The sequence below is a fragment of the Pecten maximus genome, chromosome 10 (assembly GCF_902652985.1).
Source record: "Pecten maximus chromosome 10, xPecMax1.1, whole genome shotgun sequence".
Lineage (NCBI taxonomy): Eukaryota > Metazoa > Mollusca > Bivalvia > Pectinida > Pectinidae > Pecten > Pecten maximus.
The window spans coordinates 3,441,937-3,464,740 of record NC_047024.1 but is presented as its reverse complement, the minus strand read 5'-3'; the positions used below and the strand labels follow the sequence as shown (position 1 = coordinate 3,464,740).

The following is a 22,804-nucleotide window of genomic DNA, read 5'->3' as shown; positions in this document are numbered from 1 at the left end:
ACATGCATGGACAAGGAAGAACAATGCATACCTGTCTTATGATTTACAATCAAATTCGATTTCTTAAGTATAATATTTCGGAAGTTTTTTAAGGCATTTTGAAATAATATACAATTTAGGCACACCCAAATACATGAATACATATCAACGCGCCTGGAATAATATCTAAATAAACCAAGGAGTGATAAACACATTATCTAGTTATATACCTCTGTATGATGAGTATCGTTTGACACAACTATGACCATGATACAATACAATCACATAGGATATATAGGGTTATTATATAATTAATGGCATGACAGGTTACTACAAAAACAAACTGAAATGAAGGTTAGGGGTTCATATTACACTGAAATCATGACGTGGTGTAATTCATACGAAATATATCATATTGGGGCTGATAATGGGATAAGAAATCCCGACATTAAATAGCTGGAACACATACTCAAATTTGTCGTACATCAAGTGGAAGGGTTAAATTTATTGTTGACAAACGACAAAATATTGTTAGGAAAATGATGTTAAAGATAATCATCAAAGACAAAGACAAATACAGATCATTGTTCACTGCGGAAATGGTACATTATCATTATATACAATTTGAATGACATATCAACACGTTTAGACTGGGTTGAGTGTCACATGACCATGACATAACCACGTGATAATGGACAGTGATAAAGGTCAATTATACAGATACAGTTATCAATTGGTATTTAATTAATCATGTAACCAGGTAGCATCCCCAGTACCTGGAGGACGAGTTACGTATCGCGTGGTCAAAAGTTATAGTGAGGCTTAGGGTAGTATGATGGGCCCACTACATCAATTGATAGTGCTGGAATGTTTGGTTTGTGTGATGTGGAGAGCGTATCATGACATTAGAAAAACTATCTCTTAGTAAACAAGAAAGGATAGATTTTCTTCTGATACCCACTAATTCGCCGACCTTAAATCCCAGGGGGCGCCGCAACTGGTAAATTAAAACATCTTGACATTTACATTTGATAGGCCCCATATCGGGATGACCTTTATCGGAGGGATTCACTAGATCAGAGATAGTACTTTCACTACACAACAACCGGACTTATACCTCAGATTATGTGGCTTTTATTTTATTCTTTCCGCTCAGTTGTTGGGGGTATTTTATGACACAAACATTACATGATATTAAACCATCTGGTCAACAACTGGTAATTAAATGTAATGCCATAACAAACTTATTACTATTTGACATAAATGTGATATGTTTTGTATGGTATGACATACATTTAAACATTTTATCCAAACAAATTAATCTATAACAGTGATTCATATATAAACTTCCCAAAACAAACAGAACTCAGTAAAATAGATTCTGTCCTACCATCAATACGGTTATAAAGACCAATAATGTTATACCACGGTAAACAGATACAACTGTCATTAAACATAATCCATAGCTTCACAGACATCAATGGTTTAAATATCATCTGAAGCAAAATAAAATATCATTTGTTCCAAGATAACAGAAAATAAATGCGAAGTAAATAATATCATATTTAGCAAAAGGACAGGCAAACAACAGAAGAATATGCATTAAAAAACGTCAGTAGTATAAATATCATCTATAGAAACAAACAAAAATGAATTTAAAATGTCAGTGGTATAAATATCATCTATAGAGAACAAACGGAAATGAATTTAAAATGTCAGTGGTATAAATATCATCTATAGAAAACAAACGAAAATGTATTTAAAAACGTGAGTGGTGTCAATATCATCAATAGGAAAACAAACAAAAATGAATTTAAAACGTCAATGGTATAAATATTATCTACAGAATGCAACAGAAAAGAGAGTTCAATGTCAATGGTGTAAATATCATCTACAGGCAAAACCGAAAATGAAAATGAAAAATAGCATATACATGTATAGCAAAACGAAAAACGTCAATTGTAATTATAGAAAACAACAGAAAATAAACCCCAAACTTCAACAGTATAAGCGCCTGTCTAGTTTAACGTGTTTTGTTAAATTCAGGTATCCCCTTAATACATGTTTATCGGTTTTTAATGTGACTGTCACGATATATATAATCAAGCTGATTAAAAACTATACCTAATGTTTCATCGCCTTCATCGTCAGACATGTGCATCCATTTAGAATGTTGTTTGAACATTATTGCCGAATTTAGTTCAGCAAACTGAGGAGTTAGATAGAATGTAGCTGTTCCAGAAATAAGTTTTGTTGGCGGGGTAAGTAAAGCTGATGATGTAAAGAGAGGGTGGTATTATTACAGGGGAAGAGTTTACACTGAGGGCCATTAAAAAGATAACAGAGACATGAAATGAACGAGTCACGCTCACTAATGAGGGATAATACCATATCTAGTGATAGGATATTTTTGTGTAGTCTTACATATTACTTTAAAGTCGTCTTTTAATTCTTCACTCTAGTGGAAACATATGTTTACCTGTTCTTACGACTCCGATACTAAACCTAGTGCAATAGTGAATTGATGTAGAGATCTTGTGTTCTACGTTGAATTACCAGTTTGATTATTTCATTATCTAACTTTTTTTCTTTAATTGGTCAATTCTTTTTAATACATTTGCTACTAGTTTTGTTTAATTTCTATCTGAAATAGAAAGAAAGAAATGTAGTCGGGGCTTCTGTAGAACTTTTAATTCTCCCAAAACCAACCCATTGCTCGTGTGTTCTTTGAACTGAATTGTTTGTCTCAATTTTTTATTTAGTTTAAAATAAAATGGCAGACATATAGCAAAAGGATCGTTAAAAATAAATTCCGGGTGTGAAATAAGGAACAAGAATACCACGGTACAGGCTAATCATTATTTTCATATCTTTTTATTTTATTATTTGTTTTTTTATGAAATTTATTGTTCCTGCTTTTAGTATAAACAGCTTTTTTTTGTATAATTATGTGTCTAAAAAATGTATATTGTATTACTATTTCCACTTGACCGCCTACTGTTGACACCCATCAATGTATCCCCGAGTTATCAAGATAATATTAAGACCGAGTAATCATTAGATTCCGTCTGATAGTTATGTGGTCACTATGGTACCTGAGGCCAGTGTCCGTTCTACCTGGCACCAACATTGTCTCTACCCTCAAGGTTAGCTGATAGTCTCCACATGAATAGCTCACAAAAGGCAATACTCAAAATAAGGTCATTTCAAGTCACGTGAACAGTAAATAAACAATCGACTGTTGTGTTAGTAGCTGTCAGTTGGTAGAAAAAGTTTAAAATATAGTTACAGTTTACGTAAGCATTATCTACGTCGACACCAAGATTTGAAATAAATGATATTATACATGATGAGAAGTTATTGATTATTTAAACAATAACTGTTATCCAAGACCACTGTTTTACGTTGAATGCTTCCTCTGTGTTTTAGTGTGTACCAAAATCGGTCCCCTTGGTATGATAACCGGGGAAATCAAGGACTGGCAAGTGACTGCCTCCTCGACGTACCCGAAACCCTGGGACAGAAAATGTGACGTCAAATATGCTCGTGTGTACCTTCCAAATAAGTACGGGTGGTGCGCAAAATACAAATCCTCCTCCGAATGGCTGAAAATTGACCTTGGAGTAGCTGCCCGGGTAAGTACAAAGAACACAACTCCACTTGATCAAAGAGACTTGGTGTTATGTAAATGCTTGTTGATATATACTTTACAAAGTCCTTAGTAGTTTATTCCAATGTACAGCATGTCATTCCCCTGTTTAAGAGGTGAACAAGCGTATACGGTGCTACTTTACATGCATATCAGCTATCACACACGTAATATATAGGTCTGTAAACGTCAGCGATTTTACAAAACCAAATACGTACATAAAAGACTTTAATAAGTATGGTAGCCTCAGAGATATGATAAAAAAAAGTCTGTAAAACAGTTGTATATGTTAATGGGGGTACGTAATCCTCAATAAAGTGTACAGAACACTCGTATAACAGTATATCACGCTTCAAGCGAAAACACCCCGACATCGTGAAGGTTTGGTGCTGAAATCCTCAACAAGTGATGATACTGTTATATTTACTAATGTTTGAGGGACAAGTAGTGTTGATGGAATGAACGTGGCAGCTCTTAAGCAACAATCAAGTCTTTGGTCATGTGCCAAATCTTACCCACTACGAAGGGTAATCCTGGGCGACATTTGTGAATCCTCCTGATAACCCGCAAATTACTAATTACCATTAACTCTGTACAGAGGTGTAAATACCAACCTTTCAAGAAATGTGGCTTTTATGTAGTTTAGATAGATTGTAGACCAAACACTGCAGCCCTTTATCATATTGATGACATTCTTTCTAGTTCTAAACGGAAACATATTGGCTTATCAAACATGACTAGTTGACAATTTCCTATATCGTATTAACGCGGACATTCGTCAGCCGGGTTGTAATACTGAGGTCTGCCATCTGGGCTGTCCTATGTGTTCAAAATACTGAAGTTTGTCGCCGGAGTTCGCAGTATTGAGGTTTTATTCGAGAGTTAAATGATAAGTTGGACAGAGTTCGTAATATTGAGGTTTTGTTTTAGAGTTAAATGATAAGTTGGACAGAGTTCGTAATATTGAGGTTTTGTTTTAGAGTTAAATGATAAGGTGGACAGAGTTTCCAATATTAAGGTTTTGTTTTAGATTTAAATGTTAAAGTGGTCAGATTTCGTAATATTGAGGTTCTATTTGAGAGTTAAATGATAAACTGCTTTTCATTAGTATTGCATAGCATAAAACCAAAGGTATGAAAAAAGGGGGGAAAATAGATGCGTCGTAAAAATGCAAATAAAGTGAGATTTAACGACACAGAGGTTCATCAGACGTCTAACACAACCCTGATTATTCAAATTAGAAACAGCGAGGTATATAAACATCACGGTTGTATCTAGTGGATATATCTTTAAACTTTATCATGGACAAAAATAGAATAGCACTCCTCGTCTCTCCTTAGACAATACCTGCATCGGATTACTAAGAGGTTTTTAAAAAATAAAAAAGATACACAAAAACGAGGACGCAGAGTCACGAGGCAGGACTAGTCCGGCATGCCTGTCCTCCAGCAAGTTCCAGCATTCTCCTAGATCATCCTCTAAATATCTGCATATATTATCTTAAATTTTAACAAAGTACTAGTCGGTACAGCCGGGAGCGAGATAGTTAAGGTGTGAAATTGCGTCTAACTTTTAACAATAGGGGGATTTCTTTTCACTGAAAATGTATACGAAAAGAATATAATCACTAGACGGATGGTTATCAGAAATAAAATGTTATTAACCACATATTCTGATACAGACGCAGTCAAGGTTGATGATTGGTGTAAATAATCACGTGACACCGGTGTAACGTTTTAGAATAACAATATCTACATGTACCTGATATAATTCCTTCTAAACAAATATATCGACAGTTTTTACAGTGAACTCCCACACCACTCGCTCTGTCCTATTATTTACGGTATAACATTGATTATGATTTATTGCACGTGCACGGTAACAATAATTTTCGCGGCCTATCTTCACCTTGTCGAGGATTATTTTCCCTGTGGCTGTTCCGCGATATAGACAAAAAGGCGGCGGAGTCGATATAAACAGACCTATTTATACTACAGAGTTGTTATCTCGTGTCTAATAGCTTACTCCATACATAAATATCATATGAATTTAAATAATACTTTCCCCTAATAAATGCTAGATTCATTATCGGTATAGGTAATGCTGTTTAAGTGTAAAGTCCACCGATAAATGGCGAGATTTACCTGTATTTACCAAGCAGTACAACCGCTGAGTTTGACGCCCAATTTATTGGCACGGATTACAAGTGTATTCGTCAGTTAGGGGAAAATTACCCAGATCAACAAAACATACGGGAGTTTATTTGACAGGTGTAATGATTATAGACAAGGCCTACACTGCCGTAGGAATCGTTATGCTAAATGACAAATGTCTGTAGAAAGCTAGTGCTTTAAAAACGAGTAATAACATTTTAATCATCATTATAAGGACCTAGTTGACATGTTTAGATAATGCGAAAATTACAATTAAAAAAATTGACAAGTGAAACATAGATTAACCCAGTCACTTTTAACGTCTCGTGTTTCTGAAAAATGACCCAGTCTCGTGTAATACGCTGTGTTCTAACCATACCAGTCTCGTGTAATACGCTGTGTTCTAACCATACCAGTCTCGTGTAATACGCTGTGTTCTAACCATACCAGTCTCGTGTAATACGCTGTGTTCTAACCATACCAGTCTCGTGTAATACGCTGTGTTCTAACCATACCAGTCTCGTGTAATACGCTGTGTTCTAACCATACCAGTCTCGTGTAATACGCTGTGTTCTAACCATACCAGTCTCGTGTAATACGCTGTGTTCTAACCATACCAGTCTCGTGTAATACGCTGTGTTCTAACCATACCAGTCTCGTGTAATACGCTGTGTTCTAACCATACCAGTCTCGTGTAATACGCTGTGTTCTAACCATACCAGTCTCGTGTAATACGCTGTGTTCTAACCATACCAGTCTCGTGTAATACGCTGTGTTCTAACCATACCAGTCTCGTGTAATACGCTGTGTTCTAACCATACCAGTCTCGTGTAATACGCTGTGTTCTAACCATACCAGTCTCGTGTAATACGCTGTGTTCTAACCATACCAGTCTCGTGTAATACGCTGTGTTCTAACCATACCAGTCTCGTGTAATACGCTGTGTTCTAACCATACCAGTCTCGTGTAATACGCTGTGTTCTAACCATACCAGTCTCGTGTAATACGCTGTGTTCTAACCATACCAGTCTCGTGTAATACGCTGTGTTCTAACCATACCAGTCTCGTGTAATACGCTGTGTTCTAACCATACCAGTCTCGTGTAATACGCTGTGTTCTAACCATACCAGTCTCGTGTAGTACGCTGTGTTCTAACCATACCAGTCTCGTGTAATACGCTGTGTTCTAACCATACCAGTCTCGTGTAGTACGCTGTGTTCTAACCATACCAGTCTCGTGTAATACGCTGTGTTCTAACCATACCAGTCTCGTGTAATACGCTGTGTTCTAACCATACCAGTCTCGTGTAATACGCTGTGTTCTAACCATACCAGTCTCGTGTAATACGCTGTGTTCTAACCATACCAGTCTCGTGTAATACGCTGTGTTCTAACCATACCAGTGTTCGTGGTTGTCATTATGACTTATAGCGAGGACTACAGATGGGAAGGATGACCTAAACATGATGAACATTCCTAGGAATCACACACGTTGTCGATATGTATTATAGTTCACTTAACAATAAGAGAGACACTAGAATATTAAAGACAGTTTTAGATCGGGATTTCCTCGATGACAAAAACAGAACGCGATTTTAGGAACCTGATACAATCAGTAGACGACGTGACTCGGAGGTGGACTTAAATGTCACGAAATTCCTTCAAGTCTTACGCTGCTGTCGTGTCCCGCCCAGATTGCCCTCAGATTACGGGGGGACTCCACAAGCAGTGAGACTTAGGCTACCCTGAGGATAATTCATCCTCGCTCAGATGACTTTATTGACGGGTATAGGTACAGACAATAGACTTGTAACAGCTAATTACACCGTACACAACAAGGTATATACACTCAGTGTCTATTAACAATCCATATCTGATAATTCTGTGTAGGGGATACTCTTAATGTATTTTACACACCTAGTCCAGAGAATTAGTTTTATTATCCAATTTAATATTTATACAAGAATATCTTAAGTAATTGGAATTATGTATATAAATGTCGTATTCCATTTGGTAATATATCCGTCTCACCTGTGCTGTTGGCAGGAAGTACTTAATTTTAGGATGTAATATTATATTTAACCAGGTGTAAAGGCTGACAAATTTCTGTCTGATGTCAGTAAATTACTCGCATGAAGTTCTACATATTTTACATTATTATATAATCTAAAAACAAAAATAATTAAGAACTAATATTTTCATTATTGAATATTTAATGAATAAAACATGTTCTATGTCTGTAATGTTTGTCTAATTATACCTCCCTGTCTACATGTGACACTAACTGACACGAACATATCTTAATTAACAAATGTCTCAGGTTATGTCACTGAAGAATGTAGATATATTAAAAGTAACATTTTGTATAAACGGTATTGCATAAGAGAATCTAGCCAGTAATTACGTCGGTTATTGTTCAGTGAAGAGACGGGGCGCTCAGTAATAAAGTTAGACACCTATACGGTGTTTAAATTCTCTGAGTATATTCTGTTCAATAAATAAGTATCCGTATTGTAAAGTCTAACATGTCCCGACATATCTCATTCATTTGCATTGATTAAATGGTGTAGTGTACTGGAATATGCTACTTAAGTTAACATGAGGTACAGAGTTAAATAATCCCGATCACATACATAATGAGATATCAAATCTTAGACGGGTAGTATACATAACACATGAAGATTAAACAATGCATACAGTTTTGTTTTATCATATAAATATTAATATATACGATGTATCTACAAAATCCAATAATATTATATCGATTTATAATAAAACAATGATACAGTATTGATTTATAATAATACAGTGTAATAGAATAATACAATATCGATTTGAAATAATACGATATCGATTTGAAATAATACAATATCGATTTGAAATAATACAATATCGATTTACAATAATACAATATCGATTTGAAATAATACAATATCGATTTACAATAAGAGGAGTAAAACTTAATAATCAAGGTCACCTTTAATATGCCCAAGGACAAAATAGTGCTTCAAATCCCGAGATAAAATGGTAACACTGTTATACTTTATATACTGAACGGTGGGGTGAGATAAAAATGGTACGAAAGGAGACAATGAACGAGAACAAGATATAACTTTTAAGGAAATACGATATCTGGGGCAGGTAAATATAGATAATAATATACTCAATAGTCTTAAAAACAAACTCCAATTACAGGTGGGAGGGAGTGAATAACTAAAAAGAAATATCGTTCTTTTATATCACAAAGGAAAGTTGATAAAACACGGAAAACACACACCACACGCAAGACGGGGATCCAATCAAAACAAAACGAAAATAAGAAACTAATATCGAAATCAGTTAAAATCTCAAAAACCTTAAGGAAAAAGACAACTAAAAACACGTATAATGATGGACCTGATTGATAGGAAAACATAAATCGGAAATGAAACGATGAACTAGAAATTATACATTCAAAGGAAAGAAACCGAGAAAAGCTCAGTGTAACGGTCTAGAGCGTGTAAGTGATGCAAAACGAAACCTTTGCTAAAGCGGATATGTGTCATTGCTTAGTGCTTAAGGGGGAATATAACATTGTTGTATGGATGACAAGAGAATCTTAGAGAAAAATAAATAAAATAAAAGGTCTTTCAACTTATCAACCAACCTCATCAATATGACCTCCAATACCTCCTTACTACTACTTACGATAGTACTATGGTTTACAGTACGACAGAATATTTGTTTAAGTGCAGACATTGAGACAATGGAAGGACTTTTCCTGTGGAATGTTTTTACTGTGATCACTGTGACCTATATTTGATGGAGTTCGTCTTGATGTGTTACAGGTAACTGGTGTGATGGTCCAAGGTCGAGGTGACGGCAAGGAATGGGTGACGTCATTTAAGGTGTCATACAGTATGGACGATTATAATGAGGAGTATGTCACCGACCAATACGGCAACCACAGGGTAAGTTTCCATGGCAACAGGCCAGGTGTCATGTGTTTAAATTATATCAAATGAAATAAGCTAGTGTATTTAATGCACTATTATTCATCAACGAAGAATATAATAAGCTCTGAATAAATGTGTTAGATAAATGTGTTCTGTATTACATATCATTGACATTGCTAACATAAAGTGTTGAATTTACAGGTATTGGAGGGAAACACGGACGCCTACTCCGTAAAACACGTCTATCTAGACCGACCAATCCTAGCTCGATATGTCAAATTCCACACTGTAGCCTGGCACAGACATCCGAGCATGCGCGTTGAGGTCCAGGGCTGTCAATGTGAGTCCCAAATTTTAATTATAGTAAGATATGTGATTATCTGCAGATGGTCAAGATGAATATATAATAATTTCGATATTTTTTTCTACATTTTTTTGGAACATTTCTTATTGAATATATTGGAAATGTTATTGAAATACATCTGCCCTTTATTCATATCGATCAATTTTGATACTTATATCTCAATAATAAGGCGACTATTCAAATTCATTTGACAAGACTAGTAACACATTCAAATATGTCCGCTCTTTTGGCAGTGTGTAAGGAATATATAGGTCTGCCGCCATACGGCCGGATCACAGCCTCTTCCTCAGGGAAAAACCGTCGGAAAAGTTCCTGTCAGCCGGATGATGGTACCGTTCTCAGTAACAAGGGCTGGTGTGCCAAGCACAGTAACAGTGAGTGTTTCACTAAAACGATAATAGACCGACATCATAAAATACAACAACAGGTGCTACAAAACAAAACACATAACACACGTAACACAACACATATAACACAACACATAACACAACACACAAATCACAACACACACACATAACATAACACATAACACAACACACAAATCACAACACACACACATAACATAACACATAACACAACACACAAATCACAACACACACAACACAACATACAACACAACACATAACACAACACACAAATCACAACACACACAACACAACACAACATACAACACAACACACATAAAACAACATAACACAACACACGTAACACAACGCACACAACGCAACACACACAACACAACACAACACACGTAACACAACGCACACAACGCAACACACACAACACACATAAAACAACATAACACAACACAAGTAACACAACACACGTAACACAACACACAAATCAAGCAGGTACCACAAGACAAAACTTGTAAAGGCATCGTAGGACAAAGCGCACACACCAAACTACATCAGTAGACATCGTGTCTGTCCTAACGAAGTGGGTTGACTTGTGGAAGATTTTGTGGAATGATGATTGCTATTTTAGTAATAAGTTTATCAGAGGGGTTATTGAATACCGAATTTTCGCTATGATAAGATCGTATCCCATTGTTTATGGTCTTTTAATTACAATTGTTATTGAATCTGATTATCAATAATAAACATACACTAATGATGATTGATCTTTAACAAGCTGTTTTAATTATAACTTTGATCAGCACGAAATGAAGTAGAAAATTCCGTTTTAATCCGCACTTTTGATTTAATGAGTGAATCAATTTATAGAGTGAATGTCAAGGTATCTAGTACATTAGTGCGTTACGCGTTAAGTTTTTTTTATAAAATAAAATGATTTCATGATCCAATGAACGAGAACTATTTTTTGAGGCGATAGGATATCATAGAATCTAGTAGTGATCTGGTTGGCTCGGACAATGAAGCATTGACATATGATGGCTGGACATCTAACCATCTGTACGCTGTACGCCTTATCTAACCAAGCATCTCCTCTCCGGTCTCAGCTTTTTTGCATGAGGTCTTTCAGGAATGTTGTTGTCTTCTCACTGTATATAGTATTCGTGGCAATCTTCACAGGTAGAGGGTTCCAGCCTATCGCAGACAATACACACACTGGTCCTCAACCTAACTCAACATGTCAAGATGGTGTTGGTTCGCGGATCTGTAATTGAAACTAGTGTGCCCATCAACAATGAGCACTAAATTGGTTAACGTTCCGTTGATAGTATGCTTATTGATGTGTGAAGGGCATGCCTGGTGTCACGCATTTTGTAACCTTGTTCATGTTTTTATAAATCTACCTCTACTGATGACATTGTTTAACAGGGAATAAAACATAGCATTTTTTTTTCAACAAGAGGTGTGCGCATGAATATCCACACGAACGCAGAGGGCATTTCGGTACAGACACGACACATGTATAGCATACATAAACAAACAGGTCAGAGGTCAAACAGGCGATAGGAGGAAGAAGATAAATATATAATATGTAAATACAGCTAAATCCAAAATCGTCGAACACCGAAGATATAGTAAAGGCTATTGAGAGGCGACGGAGTCTATTATTAGGCGGATGAACAAGCTGGAAATAAGCAGTTTAAAATCTTGTTACATATCACTGCGCACCTGCAATATACGAACCACTTAACCAACAGCCATTTCCATCAGATTTAAACTTTTCTAATATTTATAGACCCGGAGAACTAAGTGAATGAAAAGTTTTATGTATAAAATTGTATACGTTTTTGTTGGTTCGCACTCTTCATTACAGTCGTATATATTATGACCGAGTACCCAGTAAACACCGACTTGTCTGTAGATATGTTAATTTACATATCAATACTTGTAGAAGGACTTTTTGTTCAATGTATTTACATCACGTATCACTTATGACGTTATAATGTGTACGAAGATATAGGAAATAATTATTAATATGATCCGCTTACACAGGATATGATATGGTGTATTGTTGTTGTTTTGGTACCGGGTACAGTGTATCTATAGTATTTAACGAGATAATTACGACTTTCTATTTTTAGCTAACGAATAGTACCGGGTACAGTGTATCTATAGTATTTAACGAGATAATTACGACTTTCTATTATTAGCTAACGAATGGTTACAAGTAGACGTGGGTCCGCCAACCCTAATCACGGGCATCATCACCAAAGGACGAGCGGACAGTAAAAAACAACACTGGGTCACCCGGTACCGGATATCCTACAGCAACGACACCCTCTTCTGGTACAAATACAAAGATCCACAGCACACGGAACCTCGGGTATGTTCTCGTCATCATTTATTGTGTTCTACACTTCACGTCATCACTTTTTGTATCATTGTAAAATGATTTGTATCATTTCATTGAAATCAGCTCCTTGATGTCATCTTATTTGGAGTCTATTGATTTGACTGTCCCATTTCACACTTGTCCTCATACCGACTGATCTTGATACCAATTCAAACATTTTGTTTTACAATCATTATTACATGGATATTATCATTAAATGTTTACATTTACTTTTATTATTGAGGACGACAAATTATTTTGTTGAAAATGTTCTTTTGTTTCATACATTCTTCATTTCTTTCATTTTTCACATCATGATCATATATCGGTCCATTTCTGTCCTCAAATGATTTTTGATCGAGGGGGTCATTATGACAGTATACCACATAACCAAACACTTGTCGCATTTGTTGTCACCAGATCGTCATGTAATCGTCACTTAACATTTCGTCATCACGTGCACTGAATCTATGGAAAACAGACACGTGACGAACATTGTCACGTGATCTACAACAACAAACGACATGCCATGAGGATATTTTGAAAAGCACATGTATTTTGATTAACATGTATTTAATTAACGTTATACTTAACATTGTACTGTACCGGTTATATATATATATATATGTATATGAGTAACAAAATAATTCACTTGTTTTCAAAATAACACTGAGAAAGAAAATTGCACTTGTTTTGACAAGATATCATATTTTTACTATGTGAATATAATTTGTGATTAAACATTATTGGTACATTTGTACACAGTTATACTCTACTGTGTAACTAGGTACCGTTTTGTATTACTGTACACACCGTACTGTATTACACACGAGGTTATCGTAATCTACAATAACACACAGGTGCAATCCTCGATACTATAACACACAGGTACAATCCTCGGTACTAAAACACACGGTCCTACCGTTCGTTTGAATAATACATTAATACAAGACGTTGTTTTTACACAGACGGGAGACCACACTGTGCCATAAAGTTGTGTGTTAGTTCTACTAGAGACAATAGTTTTAGCCTCCTAACGTAGACCATAAGGTATACATGTAGGTGTGAGATAGGTCTGTAGAGGGGTCTACCTGTAGTTATTGTGTGTAAAATAATGTAGGTACGTTTAGCAAATTAAAAAACTACATGCGTTGATATCATGTTCACAATTCTCCTGCCTCATACGACATTCATAACCATCACATTTCATCAGAAATACCGTTTAATCATTACGTCATTATAACTCTCTCCAATCACCGTACGTCATTATAACTCTCCAATCACCACACGTCATTATAACTCTCCAATCACCGTACGTCAATTATAACTTCCCAATCACCAAACATTATAACTCTCCAATCACCATACGTCATTATAAATCTCCAATCACCATACGTCATTATAACTCTCCAATCACCATACGTCATTATAACTCTCCAATCACCGTACGTCATTATAACTCTCCAATCACCGTACGTCAGTAAAACTCTCCAATCACCATACGTCATTATAACTCTCCAATCACCATACGTCATTATAACTCTCCAATCACCATACGTCATTTTAACTCTCCAATCACCAAACATTATACTCTCCAATCACCATACGTCATTGTAACTTTCCAATCACAAAACGTCATTATAACGATCAAATCATAATACGCCATTTTAACTCTCGAATCACCATACAATATAACTGGCTTTACCACCTAAACCAAATAATCTAATACAGAACTAATAAGTACACATTATAACTTGTTGTTGTTCTCATTACATTTGTATATTGTTTATTTACTTTCTAACAATTTCGTCCAAACTGTTGCTTTTTATGATTTAATTTGCCAGATAAAGATTTATAATTATTAATTATGTTGTAAGTGTGCTTTGCTTAAGTTACAAGATCCAAATTGTCGCTATTACGTCACTCTTAACCATTTAACCATCAATGGATTACCACCGTAACCTTAATTGCAGTTTAACAACACCCGTGCTGTTTCATAATGCCTTCCCTCAATGTCAGTCCTAATGGAGAATATATATCATTGTCTACTAGGAAATGACCGGCTGATTTGATGGTATTTCCCTTCTCTTTGGAATTTCTATCAATGCTCAACTGACAATCTTCGTTTTTTAGCCTCAGAATCCGTGGTTATGGAAAACAGCGATTAACTCATCCCGTCCGATATTAATACCCGACATATATACAGAAGATGGCCTGGTAAGAACTAACCCTACAGGTGGCGCTGTCTATTCAAACTGACCTTTGGCGACACTGTGGATTTGCATATCATTTCATTTCGGGTCGTTTCGTTAATTAATCTGTATATGGCTCAATGTTAACACAGTAACAACAGTATATGTTTGTTATATGAGCTGTGAAATGGTGACATTTTAAAATATCACAGGCCAAGGGGTTATATAATTGAGGAATGTCCTTTTGCTAATGGTATGCATAACCACAGATGCTACAGTCAGATAATTAATTAGGAAGAAGAATTAGGTGCCCATAGCAAACAATAAAGGAATAGTGTATTGGTCTGATTGTTCAACATATCAATTGATATTTGGCCTTTGTTTTAATTCTAATTTTAATTCAGTTGAACAATGAAACCAGTTAGTTAAAATAGCTTGTCAGCAGATAGTTGAATTAAGACAACGTAGTTTGGTTGTCATTTTATAGATTATATTCTTCCAAATCATGCTTTAAATTGAGATTTATTATTGGTTGGACTTAGTAATAGTAAACTTTTTATAATTGTACGCATGGAATATTATACAACATGTTGATGATATTTGAATTTTAAGCACATCACAATCTGCAAGCTAGCTTGTCACGTGCACCAGATAAGATGGTAAATAACGTATTGTTTGACGAACACTTCTGATTGGCCGCCCGGACAAATGTCATGCCCGGAAATAATCACTTTCATATCACATTGCATGCGTGCATATCCACTGCCTTAACATTGCATGTCAACTTACCGTAACCCAATCCAAATCCTGTGTACTAATTGAAATATTCTGTCGAGCCTTCTCTGGCTTCTAACGATATTAATATATAACTGAAATCTAACACCATCATATTGGTATCAAATGCATGTGCAGGGAAATCCCCTTTATTTATTTTTAGACATTCGATCTCAAACACATGGTATGATTTTGCATTTCAAGTTGTACACTCGATCTCTTGTTTTCCGACGTTCATTGCACGTGCGTGTGTTGATTGTTTGAACTCCCGGAGCATGATTCTACTACACTTCCGGCAGTACGCATGGAGAAACCGGAAGTAGAATGCACCGGCACAATACGCACAATAGGATTAGGACCCCAGCACCAGTGCACTGCTAACTGTATCGTCCTGTTCTACATTCACTAATTGTCATGATTTCGATGGTATTTCAGCTTTTCGGTGGCAACAGCGATAAAAATACAGAGAGAATTCATTATATCAACTCTCCGTTCGTCGCACGCTACATCCGTTTCCACCCTCTGGAATGGCATGGCAAGATAAGCATGCGTGTCGGGTTGTATGGATGTCCCCACACAGGTATGTTATAAACCGACAGATTAAGTGTGGTCATTGGACCGTAACGAACTGATGATGACCATAACTGTCCATGATAAATACATAGAAACGTTTTCTCTCAACACATACCGACAAGTCATGCGAAAATAATAGGAAGAGTATTTACATTTCTGATGAATAGACAGGTCTTTGTTTATCGTTTACTTTGGCCGTTTCTTCTGTATCCTCGCCACATTAAACAGACATGCTTGCTTTTGTTGGAGTTATCAGTGATGTAGACTTTCATTGCCCTTGGAATGACCTTTCTGTATAAATCAAGTAGATATTTGAGAATTTATTGGACATAGTTCGGAAGGTCAAAATAATATACACTGTATAGTCTATTCTTCTCGACCTTGGGAATTCTCATCATTAGTACCTGGTTATTTTATTGCAACAATGGTTTTATTCCTACTTTAATCTTTGTTACATAAATAAGTGTCTTATATGTAATTAACCCAGATACGTATTCTGTAGTTTTACCTTTACATCATACCTCGTGTAAAACTCTATGATTGACGTTCCCGGCTGTGAGACTTACCATACTAATCTTTTGTGTCATACAGGCGGCTGTGGGGATGCGTTCATGAGAGTAAACGAGGATACGCCATGTGGTAAGTAATGTCGCCTGACTTCTCATTTCTCTTTAGAAAACTAACCCTTTTATTTTTTTCAATTATTTGATTATACCTACGTTATATATACCATGGTAGGATATAAGATGATAAGAATTTTGAAATACACCTTTTGTGCGACGTCACTTCCTGTTCCACATTATATTGATAGAATATTCTTACCTTTGACAGACAGAACACATTTCAATGCGATACACAGTAAAATATACTCATAAGTAATGCCAATAAATGTTGAACTCTTGTAGTTGAAAACCTGGCTTACAAGAAAGAGGCGTGGATTAACAGCAAGCGTCATTACAAACGTCATATCCGGAATAGGATCGTACATGGGCATGCGTCGAGGGCTGTGGACGGGAGAATAGATGTGAGTCTGTCCAGTTGTACGATCCTGGATAACCTATATGGCGACAATCCGATCTGGACGGTGGACATCGGTAAAATCAATCCTATCTCCGGTGTAGTTATTTACACATGGCAGGAGGGCACCACCATAGACAATGGCGGCGACACGACGGCGCTCGAGTCGAGTAAGTATACGTCACAATGGTAGTATCAAATTGGTTCGATGAAAATGTCCTCGGTAAAAAACATTGCTCTTTATTGGCATTTTTCGAAATATCGAAACGCAGAAAGCAATGCCGGGGTATTTCCGGATATCTAAAGCTTATCCTATACCTTTCACATATCAAGGAATGTACGAACCACATTTATAACGAGATACAATGCGTACAATATAATCTTTACAAATAACATTCTGTAGGATATACAAACAATTCTATGATAGTTCCAATATACAAATAAATCTTTGTTGATAAACAGGTTTCGAGCAATTGTAAAAGTTCGGAAATCTCAATAATTAAACAAACAATTGTTTGAACAACAAAAATTTGATCACCATTCATTGATTGAATATTGTGTAACTTTTCCAGCTGAAGGAGGCACGCCGTATAAAGACGAAATGATGAATAACCTGGATCGGCTTATAATATATGTAGATGATAAATCCAAAGGAGAAGACGACTCGAGTGTTTCCGGAAATATGTGTGGCTATGTGTCCAAAATCAATGGAGCTTTATTCTCTCAGAAAATCCACGTGCAGTGCGTGCGCCCCCAGGACGGACGGTATGTGTTGGTGGAGGCGTGGGGGGCCTCCAATAGTTGGAGCAGACTGTTCAGTGCTGTGTTATGTGAGGTGATGGTCTACGCATGATCAACAATAATACTCCAAATCAATCATTTCAAACTCATTGTGATATCCTTCAGACAGAACATAAACATGCTTCTGTTTTGAAGACAGACAATTATTTAAAAACAAATACTGCCATTCATCTGAATTTTAGCAACTTTCAGGTAAACAAGTGGTTCTCGGGACCACGTGATGTGTGGTACGGCCAGATGTTGGGGTAGAAGGTATAATGACGGAAATACAAAACAACATTCGTTTGATGTTACCCACTTTTTGAAATGTACCATCGGCTGGCCATTATTTTGCATACACACGCTCCGCATGTGTTTTCTGAGAGATTGTAATTCATTGATGAATTCTCTGTCCGGTGTAAATTTAAACCGGCATGGAATAATGGAGATCGCCACTTAACAGATATGTATTTGGTGACAAGGATCACACCATGATGGCCGCGGGCCGCGCATGCTCTGTTCAGTGTGAGGTTCAAAGGACATATATCTACCATACAGGGTAGATGCCGCCGAACCAGACAATTCACCTCGGAATATGACGGTGTGATACTCACAGTGGGATAACACAATGTGACGTGGTGCTATGTAAAGCGGATTATCCTACAGTTACTAGGACAGGTGTACACAGGTGTACTGGACGGGTACTGATGTACTTGTAGAGTCCGTGTCCTTACACAGGTGTGCTATGTACAGGGACACGATACAGGTGATATATAGGTACTCCTCTGTACCAAAGGAAGTGTAGAGTAACGCTGGTGTTTGTATCAAATACAAAAACAAACTTTAACCAGTATATGAAGTGCCTGGAACTACACTAATTAATGTCAAACGATGTTCATATCCCACGATTTCGAAGTCAACTCCAGTGGGAGTTGCTATTAGCGTTCGTGCTATTACCTATTTAAATACTTATTCCATTGTAGTGTAAACAACGTATAGTCAGTTGTGTACGCCGTATATAGGTCACATGTGTGATTCGTCATCATATGTGTGCGTGCGCAGAACTAACGGATATAGGGACAGCAGTTTGTGATGACCAAACCCATGTATAACCGTATTACCAATCTATATACAATTCGCATTGTCTAAATAGTAAGGGAAATGAGCTATATAACAACATGTCTATAACATTTTCTCTCAAAAGTATAACATAAATGCATTTGTTTTTTTAATTCATCGTTATCTGAATCTCGAGTGTCTTTTACACAGTCATATTTTTCTACGATAATTTCACGTGCTTCTAGAGCAGAACATGACGACACTGTCCTACTGATCATCGCCCGTGCTACCCTGTAATAGTGATCACCTGTAACCAGGGTATTTACGACCATATATACAGCATAATAACACGTGATCGATCACGTGTCCACCCTATACGACAAATTGTATCGATGCCATCAGCGTTATTTAAGTGTATATTATATATCAAATGATAACCTGATGGGGCCCTAAATAAACATCGACAGGACATCGGTATAAACATACTGTGTACCGTTTACTGTGAATTATGACACCACTGGGTCATTTGAAATCTATGACTGTGTTATATACAATTATAAAATAAGTACCATTGCACACGGGTGACCCGTGACATAGTTGACCGTTTTAGAATGAAAGTATTTTAATTAAGTTTGAAAGATGCTTCTCCGAATATGCAAGTAAAAATCGCAATGACGTCATCCTTACAGAACATTATCAGCGCGTGAAAACATATTTGTACCTTCGGAGAAGTCTTTTTCGACACGATGCGAGTGATATTTTGGGTATTTTTCTCTGAATAGTTATCTGTATATAACTGAGAATATAATTCTAGTGTCTAGTGTCTGGACTGAATATTGTTGTACCGTTACCGTAGTACTGCTTGTAAATAGATTATTGTTATCGATATTAATTTATATTTATTCATAATCGTCATTGCGCATGTCTGAGTGCTCGTGTGTTAGGATAAGGGTTTCGTCACACAAATGCTCCAGTTCGGTGCGTGACTAAACATAATTAAAATTAAGACCAGTTGAAATTTAATTTGATATTTTTGAATTGGTCAGTATCATTATATTTTCCAAAGGTATCAAAATAAAACTCAATTGTCTTTTTAAAAAATATTAATTGGACCATATCCAAATGCCGGTCTGTGAAGCTAAAATTGAAGCATTTGTGTGGCAAAATCCTAAAGATCGGTGTGAAAGAAAAATGTTGTTTTTGTAAATTATGTATCATAAGGATAGTCCGATGATAATAGGATTTTAAAGAATTCTCGTGAGTTCTTTCCATGTAACATTGAATCCCATTGGTGTACCTTGCATGACTAACACGTCCTTCCCGTATATAGCAGTGCCGAAATGCCCGCGTCATAATGACTGTACTCATTTTTTACCTAAATGTAAAATGGACGATTCGGAAAACTCTAAAACATCATTAGGTCGTGTTAAACGATGATCTACCTGGACTTAAACCAGGCAACTCGGAGTCCATCAAACCGTTAATATCGGACATCAAATGCCGGCGTTATATAGCCAGTGTATTCCAAATCGACCAAATAGAGGATAGGTCTATATTCTCAGAATACTGCATAACGAATTTCGGAATTGATACAAAATACCAAATGAAAGCAACAATGAATATCTTATCGATAATGTTTCGTTGATAACGACCAATCCTTCTATTCATTCGAGGGATAATATTTTTTCATTAGAATCACAATAAACAAAACCGGTGTCACACAACCCAGAATATCGAATTATAAACGTTTCTTTTTCTAATTCCAAATAAAACTCTACTCTCTCTCTCTCTATGTGTTAAGGTTCCTAGCCGGAACCCCCTGGCCCCTTAGGGTATCCTAATAGTGCTATGCCTTCCTCGGTACCATTTTAATTTCTCCACTCTGTTTTCATGATAAGATACAAATTATATGTAAAGGTGACCTCATTATCTGTGTAATGAATGACGTCATGTTGCTTTTCGACATAAGTTTGTTAAACTACAAGTAGTTGCATTTTCGCGGTTTTAGCCTCGAATTCTACATTCGAATTGAAACAAAAATGTTTGATGGTATTCAAAATAGAAATTGAATAGCATAAATGAAAAAGAAAGGAAGTACTAGTGATTTTAGGCATTTTCATAAACAATACTTAGTGGTACTTCGTAATGCATAACCATGCATTTACATTTGATATTCTTAAATTTATGCATGGTACTAATACTTTGATTGAAGAATACTTATCTTACTGTATTTGTTTGACTGTTGTGACCTTTGAACTTGACCCCAGGACCCCTTAGGCTTCCTGTGTGACCCTTTCAGACAGAGCTGTTATATCGTTGTTATCGGATGTACAAAAATGTTAATTATAATATAAAAAACCACAAAATCGTGTTGTTGTATCTGTGTTGTAAAACTGGGACCTTGTTGGTCGATCTGTTTAGTAAGGCTTGGATTTTACTGGTTGAAAAACATGACGCCAGCCATTGGTTATTCGTCACGTGACTGAAATGTTCAAACGATGTTATGTTTATTGCTAACTTTATGAAGAGGACTTCTGTAACAATATCTTTATAGGATCAGTATCGTTTTATCTTAAAAAAGGCAGTATCGCTCATCTAATTTCCAACTGAAAGGGAAAGCTATCTTTGATGTTTTGTAATCATTATGAATGAATCAGAAAGAAATAAACCTTCTGGTTTGGCCCGAAGTAATTTTGTCTGATAAAAGTAATTGAAAAGAAAATATTGAAAAAACTATATTGTATTTTGAGTTGTAGGATAAAATAATGGTCTTAGGGCCAAATCGATTCCACAGAAAAGGGACAACAGTGTAGGTAGTAGAACGGAAACCATTCGGGGATTTCCGCGATAATTACATGATTTCGCAGTTTGACGGAAAGACCCGAACTGTGTCTGAATAGCAACATTTGCATCCGTTTTAAATCAATTAGACGATGAATAAGGCAGGTATTGGAACCAGCGAAAAACATATGGATAGTTAGTATAAAAACACATGGAGAGTTAGTATAAAAACACATGGATATTTAATATAAAAACACATGGATATTTAGTATAAAAACACATGGATATTTAGTATAAAAACACATGGATATTTAGTATAAAAACACATGGAGAGTTGGTATAAAAACACATGGATATTTAGTATAAAAACACATGGATAGTTACTATAAAAACACATGGATATTTAGTATAAAAACACATGGATATTTAGTATAAAAACACATGGATATTTAGTATAAAACACATGGATAATTAGTATAAAAACACACGGAGAATTAGTATAAAAACACATGGATATTTAGTATAAAAACACATGGATATTTAGTATAAAAACACATGGATATTTAGTATAAAAACACATGGAGAGTTAGTATAAAAACACATGGATATTTAGTATAAAAACACATGGATAGTTAGTATAAAAACAACAAAGAATACCGATACAATCACGAAAACATCATTCAATATAAACAAACATATGGATGTCCAAAGAGATTCCTGAATTGTAAGGAGAATAAGACCATGTGACCCGGAAGAGAAAGCGTCTTCAGCTTCATAGAAAACACTCGCCATACCAATCTA

At 36.0% G+C, this 22,804-nt stretch overlaps 1 protein-coding gene across 2 annotated transcripts in view; it reads left to right on the top strand.

Annotated features, from left to right (window-relative positions):
* LOC117335345 (lactadherin-like) overlaps positions 1-21,588 on the top strand; it is a 73,249-nt gene extending 51,661 nt beyond the window's left edge. The window contains exons 3-12 of one of the 2 annotated variants that reach the window (XM_033895277.1): positions 3,409-3,614; positions 9,608-9,730; positions 9,917-10,055; positions 10,313-10,453; positions 12,646-12,818; positions 14,961-15,044; positions 16,229-16,373; positions 16,958-17,005; positions 17,272-17,553; positions 17,956-21,588. In XM_033895277.1, coding sequence (XP_033751168.1) covers positions 3,409-3,614; positions 9,608-9,730; positions 9,917-10,055; positions 10,313-10,453; positions 12,646-12,818; positions 14,961-15,044; positions 16,229-16,373; positions 16,958-17,005; positions 17,272-17,553; positions 17,956-18,236 — 1,622 coding nt within the window. In that variant the 3' untranslated portion in view covers positions 18,237-21,588. The remainder of the gene's footprint in view (positions 1-3,408; positions 3,615-9,607; positions 9,731-9,916; positions 10,056-10,312; positions 10,454-12,645; positions 12,819-14,960; positions 15,045-16,228; positions 16,374-16,957; positions 17,006-17,271; positions 17,554-17,955) is intronic. The other variant, XM_033895278.1, reaches the window with a different exon arrangement.
* The last annotated feature ends 1,216 nt before the right edge of the window (positions 21,589-22,804 follow it).